The 15,809-nt window shown below is 37.3% G+C and overlaps 1 protein-coding gene across 1 annotated transcript in view; it reads left to right on the plus strand.

The window, feature by feature from the left end:
• pamr1b (peptidase domain containing associated with muscle regeneration 1b) overlaps positions 1-15,530 on the plus strand; it is a 28,844-nt gene extending 13,314 nt beyond the window's left edge. The window contains exons 4-14 of the mRNA XM_081608053.1: positions 663-777; positions 4,171-4,388; positions 5,093-5,200; positions 8,068-8,238; positions 8,408-8,599; positions 9,787-10,665; positions 10,750-10,926; positions 11,319-11,385; positions 11,545-11,774; positions 14,163-14,521; positions 14,600-15,530. Coding sequence (XP_081464179.1) covers positions 663-777; positions 4,171-4,388; positions 5,093-5,200; positions 8,068-8,238; positions 8,408-8,599; positions 9,787-10,665; positions 10,750-10,926; positions 11,319-11,385; positions 11,545-11,774; positions 14,163-14,521; positions 14,600-15,169 — 3,086 coding nt within the window. The 3' untranslated portion in view covers positions 15,170-15,530. The remainder of the gene's footprint in view (positions 1-662; positions 778-4,170; positions 4,389-5,092; positions 5,201-8,067; positions 8,239-8,407; positions 8,600-9,786; positions 10,666-10,749; positions 10,927-11,318; positions 11,386-11,544; positions 11,775-14,162; positions 14,522-14,599) is intronic.
• Positions 15,531-15,809: the final 279 nt, after the last annotated feature.

The raw sequence follows: 15,809 nt of genomic DNA on the forward strand, positions 1-15,809 counted from the left end.
CATATGTTTCTTTATTTCTTCCTCTTTGATTTATCTTAAGCTGGAACCACTATGCCATCTTGGATCTTAGCCAGAACCCTGGGGATTTTTCAACAAACAGATGAACAACAAATCAGAGTCAATAATCTGCACTCCCATAAAACAACATAATATATAGCACTGAGTCTTTTATATGCAAATATTCTACCAGGGGGTACAACTTACACAGAATGGATTTGATTAAAATGCAGATGGCCAAGAATGTTTGTCAATCTCTCTTTTGGCTCTTTGTGTGTTGTTTATTTCTCGTCTGCTTCTACAATGATTTTGAAAACTTAAAAAGCAACAATATTTCATTCCTTGAAATAATTAAGCCACAGTTAAAAATGCAGCATTGGAGCAGTGGGTAGAGCATGCAACCCACGTACAGAGGCCTCAATCCTAAATGCGGTTGCCACAGGTTCGAGTCCCAGCCACTTGACCTTTGCCACATGTCCTCTCCTCTCTCTCATACACGGGTGTCATATTTGTTCTTTTTCACGTCTATGTGGACCATGACTCTGCTGAATAAATCAAATCCACTTTCCTGCCAATCTACTGCAAAATAAAGGCGGCTAGAACCAAACCACCCATAAAAAAAACAAGAAAAAAAAAAAGCTGCATTAATTTTATGTTTGTTTCAGAGTGTGGAGGAGTTATCCGTAAACGGCAGGGCCATTTGGTCCTTGAGAGCTACCCCAACAATGCAAGGTGTGAGTGGACCATACAGGTGGAAAAAACGTTTACTATTGAAATCAGGTAAGGCATCAAACAGTTAATTTCACATGTCCTTGTCTTGCTGTGTGATACGGCTGTGCTATATAGTTTCGTCACCTCTGTGTAGCATTGATATGCAATGTTAACGTGTGGTCTCAATCTAAAGCTTACTGGGAGGATGAGTTGTTTTCCTTCCTATTGAATGACCTTTAATTTATAGAAACCAGAACATTCTGCACAGTTCTAACATCACAATGCATTTAGCACCAATCAAAAACAATGACATTCTGATCAGTATAAGGGCAAAAAAATTTAAAAAGCGCCCCTCACTAGTTTTTAAAACTGGTCATTGTGTCATTACTAAGTTTCATGGAGGACCAAAACACAGAGATTTACTGTTGCAGAAACAGAGTTCTTTTAATGATAAATAACAAAATAATCAGGAGACTTAGAGCTGAATGCACTGAAGAGCAGAGCATGGAACAAAACAGCAGATGAGAAACCAGAAGAATCCAGCAGGGAATGACAAAAAGAAAGAGTGTGATAGCTGACAAGAAGCAGGAGGTTGATGACAAACTGAGTGCAGCTGTGAAGGAAGGCAAACAAGTAGACTGAAGGAGATGAATAATTAACACCAATGAGCTGAACTGAGGAGACTCAAAGAAAAACAAGTGGTAGAGAAAACTACCGATTCAAGAGAAAAAAATCCAATGGCACAAAGAGCAGGACACGAGTATAAACAAAATAAATAAATAAACACAAAGGAATTAACTCACATGGCAACACGTTAAGTTTCAACAATAGGACAAACAGAAGTCCTATTGTTTTCTAGGGCAAGAGCTAGAAAACAAAATGAACAAGAAGGAAATCATCAAAACACAATTGGAAACAGGTCTACCGCCATTATTTTTAAGATTTTGTGAAGTGAAGTGAAGTGAGTTCAGATGAAGTGTCAATACGTAGTGTCCATAGCTAGAGATAGCTGTAACTGACTTCATATGTTTCTATAAAACTCTGGAACTTCTGCTACAGACATTGTTTTTAGAAAGCATAAAATGAAAGCAGTTCATGTTTTCTTGTATTATGTTCTCATATTTACTTCTAATGATAAGGTATGATTCCACACAATGGCTTAATAAGTCTGGCAGCAGTACCGCTATATTAATTGCGTCTCACGGGATCTAAATTAATGATAGAAGTTTAATTTAATAGACATGTATTTAAAGTAAGTTTAATAGCTGCAATTTCAAACTTGCACACAAGCCAGAGGCCAAATTCACAACCTGTGAGGATTGGTTAACATAACAAAATGGATTACATTCTCAATGATAGAACGTATATTTAAAGTTGGTATAGATTAAATCATGGAAAGTAGTTTCTGTACATGACCAGCCTGTCATAGTTTAATTTGCTGCTTGCAGATTTAAGTCGTACTTTCCAAAGAAAATCCTAGCAGTGTCTTAGAAAAGGTAATGAGAATTCACAAAATGACCACTTTGTTACAATAACTTTGAAATTACAAAAACACATTTCGTGTGGCCAAAGTTAATGGTATGTTCACTGACCATCTGAAATAGCCATTAATAACTGCCCTCCTTTCTTTAAATTTCCACTTTGCTCAAGTATTTCTGCATAAAGTGTTTTGTGGACTAATGGCAAGTTTATAGCAGAATTTGAAAACCGTAACAGACCACATTGTTTAGGAAAGGTCATTACTTCGCTGTGCCATGATAACTTTCTATTTCTGTATCTGTTTCCCATTTCACATAAAGAGTTTTACAAGCAAGCTTTTGAACAGAGATTTAGCAAGACCACATTCAGGCTGAAAATTCACTAACTTTTTTTTCTTTCTGTCAAAAATTAAGTTATTGAACAGTATTCAAATGAACATGTCTCAATGCGCAAGTTATATTAGTTAGTAGAAGCTGCAGCAGAACAGCCTTCATTCGTCCAGGTTTCAGTGTCATAAGTGACTGACTGGCTGATATTATGGAAAATTTAGAAATGTTTAATCTTAATTTTCAGACTTATCAGATTTTCTTGATTTTTCTCAAAATCACTTGCTGATACAAAGTAAATAAAGTAACTTTCTCCTTATCATTATTATATTCACTGTTTTTTTAAAGCACATACTGTTCTGAAAATAATTATATTAATTTCACTTAGAGGTTTGTTTAAGTTATTAACAGCTGCGTTTCTTATTTTGGAAGTAATGCACAATTAACATGTTTCTGCAACGTCAAGACAAATATTTAACCGGCTTTCAACAGCTGGCAATTATAATTGGAGTGATCGACATGGTGAATAAGTTCCAAGGAAAGCGGATGATATTATTGAAAGTATTTTGCTAAATACTGCAATGTAACAGAACATACACAGATTTTTATTTGAAAAATATGTGGTGAATATGGCTTACCCATTAAGAAATGAATTAATGTGGTGCCAGAAATGGTAAATAAAAAAGCAAAGTTGGGGATTGGGATATGGTTTTGTTGCTAAGTGATGATTATCTCGCTATATTCATGTATAACATAAACACAGTTATAGCTAGTAAATACATCTAAATGTTATATTAACCATTACTTAGAACCCTCCATCTTTCTTTTGTTAGGATAATCACAATATCTCAATCCTTATCATTGTTTTCCTACCAAAAAAAGCAAACAAAACAATCTGCACCATCGGTGAAGATTATTATATCTAATAATGTTAAGTAATTTGTATTTCAAACACAGATAAAGACAATCAAGGTTACTTACTAATCAGAAAAAAAACTATTTTGCCATATTTGCTGAAACTGCCATTATGCAGTGAGTGTTTCTGTGATACGGCTATGCCTATGAAAGCAAACCAGGGAAACTCTGATTCCAGAGTTTCCCTGGGACTCACAGAGAGTCTTAAACTGTTTTCAGATTGGATTTAAAAACAAACAAAAAAAACAAATCATTGTTATTAGTAACCAAAAAAAGAATAAAATGAAGCAGGAATCCAGGACCCATTCTGTGGCAGCATTGATTGCTAGATTCTGCATGCAGAACCAATTATGCAGTTTGGGAGGCTGAGCTGAGGCACGTAACAGAGGAATAAATGGGGCCTAATTGCTGACAGAAACTGTTCCACTTAAACTTCTTCTTCAATCTGATGTTCGACCTCCGCTTTCACCATATTTGGTAGTGGTGGTAGGGTCGCTCCAGAGGAGAGGGAGTGGGAAAAGGGTTTCTTAAAAATCATCGATTCTCATCCCTGCAGTAAACTGTAAACTACCCACACAGTGAAACCAGTTTGACACAGTTATAGTATGAGAATATATGTTTATATCATATGATTATTCCACTCTGAAAAAAAAATGCTTAAGTGCATCATTAAAACCCAAAATGATATCAATGACCAACTACATGAACTTTTGACTTTAACTGTGCTTCTGATTTCTTACAGGTTTATGATGCTGAGCCTGGAATTTCACCCTTCCTGTCGCTATGACTTTGTGGAGGTACGTGATGGAGACAGCATCAACTCTCGTGTCATTGGTAGATTCTGCGGGAACAATCGACCTGCCACACTCCAGAGCTCTGGGAACACTTTGCACATTTTGTTTGTTTCTGATGGTTATAAGAATTTTGATGGATTCTTCGCTACTTTCCAAGAAAATTCAGGTGGGTCATCTACAAGAGGAAATGAAAGCAGTGTTGCACCCACTTAAATGAATAAATCACTATAGCTATTTATTTACCCAAGAGAACAATTTTCACCTAAACCAAGTCTTAGTTCTGTAAATGAGAACTGTGTCATGTGCAATAAATAAAAGGGCGTTTGTGGAGTTATACTCAATGAATAAAGAGGCTCTTTAAAGCTGTAGTCCACAACAGATGCAAACAAGAAAGAAGTTTCCATGGTACTCTGTGTCCATGGCCTTTTTAAATGCCTTTTATAATGTGCGACTGGCATCTACATGTTACAGCAAAAGCCTTCGTCACGGTATTGAGTCTGTTATTAGTCTGTTGGGAAAACAAAAAGCCTTCTTTCCAGAAAGGTCTTCTTTTTTTTAACTTACAAACTACCTCAAACACACACACACACACACACACACACACACACACACACACACACACACACACACACACACACACACACACACACTCACATGCACACACATCAGTTACTAGCAGCCAAGTCAAAAGTTGTAAAAGTAAACAGAGGCTGTTTTGTGTAAAATGCCCACATGCATTTTAAAAAAGAAAGCAATAAAGACTTCAGCTTTTAACATGAAGGATGTAATGTGATATGGATGGGCATTTATGTCTGTGTGATTAATCCTTAATTATGGCTGTATCTCAGTGTCATATTTTCCTGTCAACAGCTTGCAGCTCATCCCCTTGCCTGCATGATGGGACTTGTATTCTGGACACTTCTTACACTTACCACTGTGCCTGTCTAGCTGGCTATACAGGGAAGAGGTGTGAAAATGGTACGTGTTCAGGATTTATTACTGCAAACACAATGCATGCAGTTGTTTATGGTATTTGCATCGTGTTTAGGTTTTGACTGAGAGAATCCATACCTTGAGTATTTATAATTTCATGTGGCATGGACTGTACTGAAGCCTTGGGAAATAAAATAAAATAAAATAGAATAACTATTTCAGTCATTCTGAAAGGAGACACACCTAGTTACAGCATATTTATCAAGAACGGATTTATTCCTTGAAGCTTTTTTTTTCTTTTTTTTTTTTTTCTCTTGTGTTTCTACCCTGAGTCAGCCAGTGATTCACTGTCATGAGGGAAGTGCTTGTGGTCTGGACCGATTCCTAGCAGCTGCCTCCAAACATCTGAGATTCTCAAGAAATATAAAATTAGTTTTAACCCAAAAATCTGAAATCCACCCAATTAATCAGTGTTCCTGATTCAAGGGAGGATACATTAAAACAATAAATATTGTAATTATTTCAGCTGTGGACAGAAACCGTACACCACAAAAGTATTCACATCCTATTTTTCTATTTTTATTTTCATTCAACAAAATCAAATGTTAATAAAAAGAAAAATTTATATAATTATACTTTAAGTTAGAAAGCTGTAGTACAGTGTGACAGGTATTTTTATTCACAACCCTGTACTTTGATTTCCGGTGATAACAGCCACCTAATTAGTAAACAGAGTTTATTTTTGTGAAACTGAATCTCAGTGCAAGTACAGGTGTCATGTTAAATCCTCAAAAGATTGTTAACTTAATAAACCAGGGAACAGCAGCCATCTCAGGGAAAAAGCTGTAGTGAAACTTCATGCAGAAATAGGTTATAAAACAATGTATCTATTCAATTGCCCCACCCAAAAATAAAAAAATAACAGATGGCACAACAGCTAATAAAACAACAAATTACTGTCCGTTATAACTGAAATAACAGTCATAGAGAGCATGAAGCAGGACAAGAAGTGTGTGACAAATATGAAGGAACTATAGAGATCAGGATTCAGAATCTTTGACTCGGCAATTGTTTGTCATTGTTTAAAGAAACTCCTAAAATCTCCTGTTTGTAGTTTTTTCGGAAGACTTGTATGTCACCTGTGGAAGAAAGTGCATTGGTTTCACCATTTTTGGCCTATACATGCAAAATGCTAGCAGTGGCAGAAAATTAACATTGCAAGTCTCCAGGAAGCAATCGTTTCTTGTTACTGACTCGCTCGCTGTACGGAGCAAAGGGCTAATTACACATGACGGTGGCAGCATCATGCATTTCAACAGGAACAGGAAAGCTGCAGAGATATAGGGGAAAGATGCATGGAGCTAAATACAGGGCAACCCAGTACCAAAAACTTGTTGGAGCTTTGCGGATGTAAATGCGGCAACAGATAGCTCTACAAATAATGTTTTAGATTCTTTTTTTTTTTCTTCTTCTTTTTTACAAAAAAAAAACAAAAAAAGAAAAATCCTAAAACTTTTAATCCTTTTCCTGACTCTTCCTAGCCTGGTAAAAAACGGCCGCTGGTCCTACACTGTTAACATCATACATAGGGCCTGAACCCTCAGCTGCTGAGAAATGATTGCTTCCTGGAGGCGTGGCCTGTTTTAAATTTTACCCAATCACTAACGTTTGTCCGTGACTTTTGTAATGCTCCAGCTCGATGCTAAGTAGAAATTGCATGCACTGTAAAAAACCGTCATCTTTTGCAAAAAGAGAAGTGCTGATTCGAATGAGGCGGCTATTAATTCAATATTCTGAATGGCTTCATTCACTTTGTTCGTTGCCATTGATAAAACTACAAGCAGACTACAATGAATGGATAATGGATAGGCTTGTAGTATTTTACAGAAACTGCATCCAGTCCAAAATTTAGTTTAGTTTAGTTTAGTTTAGTTTAGTTTAGTTTAGTTTAGTTTAGTTTAGTTTAGTTTAGTTTAGTTTAGTTTGTTGGTAGGTTTGCTGTTGTGCTATACATTTTTATTCTATTTCTTTATTCTTTTTACATGATGAAATAAATATTTTGCCCTGAGAGCTTCAAAATAAAAAAAATGTTTTGATCCTTTGGCGTCTGAGTCATATTGCAAAACTCTGTTTCCTGATAATAAAAGAGTAAGAGGCCACAGGAAAACATGCCCAGGTTATAAATTTGCTTTCCAAGTCACAAAGCCAAAGAAAGTTTCTTGGAGTTGTTGCAGTTCACATCGACACATAAATTTTCCTGAGAGATTACCTGACACGGAGAACTGCCGTTTTAATGCACTGTCTTCGTGACCTCAACTCTTGGTGTTGCAGGTCTTCTAGGTTAAATATGGACAGAGAAATTGCATGTTAGAATCTGCACAAAAATTCTAACATCCAACACAGGAACAATTGAGTTTTTCATCTGTTCCACGACCATTTTATCAGTTTGTCTCACTTCAGTTCATAAAAGCTATTTTACGACAGTGGAAAGTTGAACAGTTTGACCACGGCTCTTTTATTGCATCTGTTTCTTGCTTAATTTACAAGTCATGTGTGAAAGTTTCACTGTGAACTGTTCACACTTTACCATGATGGGTGAAATTAACTGTAAACAAGCCCCCGTGATAGCAGGGTGCGCTTTAAAATCTTTGGAACCTTCTTAGTGGGAAGCAAATGGTATGTTTGACTTTTGTCAGTCCATTGCCTGTTGGCAAGAGCCGAAAGGATGTGACTGCATTGATTTGTGTTTTCGTAGTTGTTTAGAACACCGAGTTACAATAAAACAAAGTCTGAGACACACAAGATGCCGTCTATCCATCATAATTGTGAACATCCACTATTTGTTTATGAAAGAGGAAATGAAAGCAGCATGTTTTCATTAATAAACTGTGCAAGTCTGTATTTCCTCTTAGTGGTTGGATGCCACAGGCCTCCAGTGCCCAAACACGGTTCTACAGAGGGTCTGTTTCTACATTCTGGTTCTCGCATCACTTACCGCTGCGACCCGGGCTTTGAACTGCGGGGGTTTCACACTGCCATCTGCCTGACCGATGGCACCTGGAGTGCAGCAGCACCTGAATGTGGTAAGATAAAATATGGGATTTAGTTTTTTTTTGTTTTTTTTTCAAAATAGTAACAGTTGTGGATTTGGGTAGTTAGTGTGGCACTCTCTTGTTTTTGTAAGTTTTTCACACAGCGTGAGGGATGATGTAGATCATGGAAAATAGCTTGAATTTCTTTCCTTGTCTCTAGTGCCAGTGGAAAGAGTCTGTACTTTACCACCCAAGCCAGTAAATGGTGACCACTTGTTGGTGTACGGACCAAATGATGTCCTCATAGCACTCCAGTATATGTGCAACCAGCCCTATGAACTCATTGGGATCTCCCAGAGAACCTGCCTCCCAAACAACACCTGGAGTGGGACTCCTCCTGTTTGCTCTAAAGGTCAGACTATGTTTCCTACAACAACAAAAAATTACATCAAAACAATCTGACTGTGGGTCAAATATTTGCGTATCAATCAATTTCTTTTTATAAAGATATCTTTTAAGAAATAAGATAAGAAGGTGCTCAGCATTAAGACAAAATTCTGATCCAAGCCTTTTTTACAGCTTGTTGAAGTCTAAAAAAAAGTAATCGTACCTTTCACATGACATAATGTAACATGACATTATGTGTAATTTATTTATTAGCATTTTATGTGACAGAAGTGGTGCATATATGGTTTCCGAAAATGTGTAAAATAAAAAAAAACTGAAGTGCATTTGAATTCAGCAATACTTTGTGCATCTTTTGCTGCCTTTACAGGTGTCTGTTGTTTGTTCCACGTCTCAACACAAAAACGTTTGCCAGCTCTGCTTTGTAAAATTCCCCAAGCTCAGTGAGATCGAAGAGAGAGTTTCTGTGAATGCATTTTGTTCAACTCTTGCAACAATCTGGATTTTGACTCAAACATGTCAACTCATTGTTCTTCTTGAATCTAAACCATTTCGATGGCTGTTTCAGGTCATTGTCCTAATAGAACACAAACCTCACTAATAAATGTTTGTGACGGCTTTTCTCCAAGAATTACTCTGTGTTTAGCTTCATTGCTCTTCCATCAATTGATCACCTCCACTAACCCTACTAAAGAAAACTATCCCCAGGGTTATTATCATACCGTCACCAATTTTTGCAGTGAGTGAAGCATGTTTAGGGTGACACACCCTAGGTTTTCTGTCACACCCTAGAGAGAACCACTACGTATATATGAACTTTAAAAGATACTGTCTTTTTCTTGTTGGACCAGAGGACCTATTTCAATATTTTTCCAACATGCCAGTCAAAGTAGTCAAAATTTGATTTGGGGTGAACTAATAATTGACATGTCAACAAATTTTCCTGTTATGACCGGAAATAGCTCGATCATTTGTTAAAAAAAAAAAAGAAAAAAAATATATATATAATATGTCATTCTCTGTCTATTTCACAATTAGGCAGGAGTTCATGCTGGTCTAAAAGATGACATCCATATAATATGTATTTGCCCTTGTTGGTTGCAATGTGATGATACTTTAAAAAAAAACCTTGAGGGATGTGGGAACTGCTCCAAGTGTCTCTCTTAAGATCTTTTCTTTTTCTGTCATCCACAGTGAATAACACTCTAACTGAGTCTGAAAAAGATAAAAACAAAGTACAAGAGGCAGACACTGGCAAAGGAATAGATATAGAGAGTGAGACAGATAACAGTAAAGCTACAGAGATACCTCAACAAAACACAACAGAAAAAGGAAGTGCTGGCAGGGAAGATATATACTCTTGGGCAGAGAACACAACATCGGTGGATACTGAAGATAAATACACTGAAACAGTTCCAGAAAATACTGTTGACAAAGGTAAGGAAGAAGGTGATTCAGAAGAAACAAATACGGGGGCAGAGAGGCCCAGCGAAGACAAAAAAAATGAAGTGGATCCTAAAAGCACAGACAGGAGGCTTAACAGAGTTGAGGAAAAAGAACCAGAGGGACCAAAGCCACCGGAGAAAAAGGAAGAACGTTCAGACCCTGAGACAGAGAAAGGGAAGGCAAACACCACAGAAATAGCGCCAAAAAAAGACAAAGGGCAGGAAGGGAAGGAACGAAAAGAGGAGCAAATTAATGGAAACAGAGACCCAGATAAATTTGGCCCAAATGACACAAAACTGAAGACGAATGTGTCTGAGGGTGACACCACCGTGGAAACATTTGAGCTGGATTTGACAAAGAACAGCACAAACTCTCAGGCCTCAAAGGATGCGAAGAAGGAAAATAACACCACTGGATCTCCGACGACAGTGAGGAAAATTGATCCCTCTCGAATCAATGTGACACAGTACACTTTGTACAGAGCAAATGGGGAAAATGATAAAACAAAGGAAAACTCTCTTAACACCAAAGACGAAACCGTAAAAGATTCCTTAGAAAAAACTAAGGAGCTGGAAAGAAAGAAGGAAGAAAGAGAAAAAGACAAAGAAGTCAACCAGAGCCAAACAGGCAAGAGTTTTATTTAAAAAGAAAAATACAAATAAAAATGTTCTGAGTTTTTCAGCTCATCTACAGTGCGTTCCGTTTTTGCAGAAAGGAGGTGTCCTCCTCTTCCTCGCTTGTACAATGGCTACCACCAGGTGGTGCCAGGGTTGGATCTGGAAACTATGGAGTTTATGTGCAACCACTCATATGCTCTCAGCGGGGATAAAAGGCGAACCTGTCAGCCAGATGGTACCTGGAGTGGCAAGCAGCCCTTCTGTCTCAGAGGTACTGGTACCTTATGTTTATTTTAGTTTGGTCTAAATGTTTTGCAGATTTTTTCCAGATGATAAATAAGGGAAATTGTCTCTTTACTCTCCTGATGAATGTAAGAAAGAGGCAAAAATCCGATGCGGACTAAAAGTAGTAAATGCTCCAGAGCACGCCCATCCTGCAAAGAACAGTTCCCATTGTTACAATTCCCATGTTTTATATTAGTTGAGAGGTTTTACATACACTTTTAAAGAGTTCTTATTAACTTCTTAGAACCTGAGGTCAATTCAATTTTACTGTTTGTATCAGACGTGCTTTGAAAATATTATTATTATTATTATTATTATTATTATTATTATTATTATTATTATTATTATTATTATTATTATTATTATTATTATTCACAGCATGTCGAGAACCCAAAGTATCGGAACTGGTCAAGCAAAAAGTTTTGCCACCACAGGTACCGTCCAGGTATGTTTATTAATGTTTTCACACACATATATGGAAGTAAAAGACCTGCTATAACACTGCTTAAAACGGTTAACTGTCAGATCAGAAATAACCTCTTTTTTCAGCACTTGCATGCAAAAGTTTTTTTTTTTTTTTCAAGCGGTTCTTTTAACCCCACAGGAAGACGATCGTCCACAGGCTCCTGTCCTCTGCAGTCAACCAGAAGCTCCAGTCTGTTGGGCCCACTAAAAGTTCCCCAGTGCTTCCTCAGTTGTCCCAGGGCTTCCATCATCTTTACACCCATATTGAATATGAGTGTGCATCTCAGTATTATCATCACTTTGGCAGCGCTCGGCGCACATGCTTGAAGACAGGGAAATGGAGTGGACGCCATGTCTCATGTTCACCAGGTGAGGGCAGCAGAGCTTCACTTATGGTCACGAGGTAGAAGAAGATGCACGGTTCGCTACTGCTGCTTTGATATATGTGCAGTCATAAAAAGGCAATTAGATATTTTTTTTTGACAGTTTATTATTCATAAATGTTTAGAATTAGGAAATGGCAAAGGATGTGAATATGTATTTGAAAATATTAAACCGTAGAGAAAATTAGTCATACAAGTTCATTAAAACAGATCAATTTTAAATCAAAAATAATTTTGCTCGTGGCTTAGTTTTTTTCCATTCGCATGGTATGCTCGTTTATTAAAGAGAAAGTACAGCGCTAACACCTAGGCAGAACTAAACCAAGACACAAATGTAATGTTGTCATCTTGAAAAGGCAAGAAAATCCCACAACCTTTGGTTAAAAACCCTCGTATCACCTTATCATCAGTTTTATAATATTCCCAGCATAAAGAATTCATAAGTAGTTAGCAATACACTGATTCACACATGGAAGCACGCATGGAAACACGGCAGTACATCCCATCAATTAAACGATGTAATTTATAACACTTTTAAGATATACGGGCGGCTAAAGTGCATCAGGACAGTGCAAATAATTTAATCTTAACTCTTGATAGGTTTTCCTTTCGTGCTGATGCTTCTGGATGAAAATTTAGAAAATGATGAAGCATCAACTGCCCACCAGATGGCGCCAGCGTAGGTTGTTTAATAGAAAATTACAGGGTCGTACAATCATTTTAATGTCTCTTTAGCTACTGGAATGCATTGCCTTTTAGACTGGTTTACTTTACACCAGAGACATTGTGGTCAGAGGCTCCTTAACTCATCAGTTTTATAGTCACAATGGAATAACAAAGGTTTATGAATTACAATACTCTTGAAGATTGTAGTTATTGCATTTTAGTATGAGATTTGTTCTTGCATACAAATATCTGCTTTGTCATGGCCCCATTCTATCTTACTGTGTCTTTAACCTGCAGACTCTATGAGAGCTATCTAAAGTAAATAAGATTTTAAGTTTTCATAACTTCTCAATGAAAAACTGCTGCAGTAAAAAAAGATTAAAGTATGCCCTTAGGGTTTTTTTCTGAGAAATGTGAAGTTAGCTGACTGCTTGAGATAAACGGCAGCAGGCCCAATGCATTGGATGGATGTAAATTCAACTGCTGCTGCTGCTGCAAAAAAAAACTAACCACAAATTGTGGAATTGAAGACAATAATCTAGAACATCTTGTTTGATTTAATATGTCTATATTAGATTTGTATGGAATGCAGTACTTGATTTACAGATGGTTTAAACTGGAATGATTTGAGATGAATTATTATGTAGTATGTCCAATGTGTCTCTTGATGATCATAAGGAACCAACGTTTAGAACATTTTCACATAGACCCACAAATCAAGTTTTCTTTATTTTCCTTATTATGATCACATCTTTTTATAGAACACAGATCACCTTTGTTTTATTTATTTCTATCAGTTCAGTAAAAAAAAAAACTGTTAATAAAACTGTAACTGATGTGTAGCACTGAATTAAGAAATAAATATAAAGAGACTTTAAAACAATACTATCTTTTATTTAATAGGTTTTTATGTAAGCTGTAATTAAATTTTCATTTTATCACTGCTACAGCATTGCTCTTCTTTTTTGTCATGAGCAACAGCAGCATTTTATAAAAATGCACTATTCAAGAATGTAATAGAAAAAAAAATCAATTATTCATACCTCTAGCTGTTAAGTGGAAGGAAACAGGCATATCATTTTAAACAAGTAAATAAATATGAAATGCCTGTGTATTTATCATCTTGCTTTTGTCTGAGGTATTTGGACACTTGCACCGACTCCATTACATTAAACCTCCGGCTGTATGTTAAGAATATCTGGCCTTGGAAGGGAATGTCAGATAAATCTGTATTTTTCAAACAAGTAAACTCTTTCCCCCCTAATATGCACTATTTAGGTTGATAGGCTGTATGAGATGGTTAGGACATGTACAGAGGAGAGAATACATCGGTATAAGGATGCTGATGCTGGAACTGCCAGGCAGGAGACCTAGAGGAAGACCAAAGAGGAGATTTATGGATGAAGTGAAAGGGTTGAAGTCAAACAAGTAGTTAAGCATTTATCTTGTTTTATTTTTCTGTCTTTTAGATTATTAGTGAGATAGGCAGAAAAATAATGATTTCTGGCATTTGACATTGCCAGCACTGGTTTGCTTTTTATCTGTCTTCAAGGGAAATAAAATCATTAAAAGTCTGTAAGTTCTTAATTCAGTCTTTATTTAAGTCGGGTTGGGGGGGGGGAGGGGGGATCTGTATCCCCCTGTTTTGCCTTGATAATAGTCTCACCTCTCATTTTGTTTCTTCCTTTTTGTTCTTCCTTTTTGGCAGTCTGTGGGAAACATGTAAACTTTGACCCAGAGAGGCCAGAAGAGGCTCACTGGCCCTGGCTGGCGGCCATATACCGCCGCTCCCTCAAGGAGACCGAGTCTAAGGTGACGAAGGCGAGCAACCAGGACGAAACCCTGAAGAAAGATGCTAGAGACAGAAGTAGCAACCTAAATCAGGCCTCTGACTGGCAGCTTGTCTGTAGCGGGGCCCTGGTTAACCAAAGGAGTCTGGTAGTTGCAGCTCACTGTGTGACAGAGCTTGGAAAGATGTATCCTGTGGATACAGCCACCATCAAGGTGGTCGTTGGGAAGCACTATCGCGATGACCGCAGCGAAATTAAGGGTCCTCAACACCTCAGGGTAAGCCTCTGGATGTTTTATTTTCCAATTTTGCTCTTCAAGAAATCTAATAACGTTACAAATCTCTTTCTCTCTTAGGTGAGCTCCATTGCTGTGCATCCAAATTACGATCCTTATATTCTTGACTCTGACATTGCTGTTATCAAGTTACTAGACAAGGCAAGAATTGGAGAAAAAGTCTTGCCGCTCTGCCTGTCAGAGAACGAGGAGGAAGAGGTTACATCAGATCAAGGGCTTGTGACAGGCTGGTCTCCGTTGCAGGATTCTAGTTTGGGCCTGGAGGAAAAGGCAAGGGTTGGGCTGGTTCACCTTGCTGATATAGTTCCGTGTGAGCATCAGTACGCTCGCAACGGTGTGCCGGTCAGTGTTACAGACAATATGCTATGCGCAAGCCAAAAACCTGACTATGGTCCATCTAACATATGTCCGTCTGACACTGGGGGCATCCTTGTCCTCCCTGCCAACTCTGGGAACCAGGTCGGCTATAATTCAAAGTCCTCTCAGGTGCAAAAGGACAACAGAGGCATGTGGAGACTCCTGGGACTGGTGAGCTTTGGTTATGATCAGGGGGAATGTGACCCTGAACTCTACACAGTTTACACACGTGTGGCTAACTTTAAAGACTGGATTGAGAGCAACATCAAATAAAGACCTGGCCTCAGACTATTCATCCTGTCCAATGTCTAATGCAAAAGGGCATTTTCCAAGTAAATGCAGATGCAACACTGGACAATATAATGCTTTAAATGAATTGGGGTGGTAGCAAACATAGATGTGTTAAGCAGTTACCTCTTCCTCTGAATAGCTCAGAGTTTGGGTGCCTTAGACTTGAAAATGACCAGAAAACAATTCAGATGATCATTCTAACTATTAAAGGTTTGGATTGTAATATCTATTAAGTCAGTGTTCTGAATAATAACAGATCTTATGGTGAAAAAGATGTATATAATGTATTAAAAGACATAATGTAAAATGTTACATTTTTAATAAAGAAAATAGTGTGTTAAAAGGTTTATATCCTCATTCTTAAACATTATATGTACACGATACACTTTCAACTTTTTCCACACTTTTTTTTGTTTTTCGTTGCAACCACTAAACTAAATGCATCATCATCAGTTAATAGAACCAAAAGCATTTAAATCGAAGAAGAAAAGATATAGCCAAAATAAAATCACAAGTCATTGAGCCAAGAAAATATGTTTGAAAGAACTGAAAAATAGTCTGAATACTCAAAATGTACAATCATGATTACAATGTTATAAAGTAGAATCAGTATGGTGGCTTC

Source organism: Poecilia reticulata, chromosome 6 (genome assembly GCF_904066995.2).
Source record: "Poecilia reticulata chromosome 6, P_reticulata-male-v2, whole genome shotgun sequence".
NCBI lineage: Eukaryota > Metazoa > Chordata > Actinopteri > Cyprinodontiformes > Poeciliidae > Poecilia > Poecilia reticulata.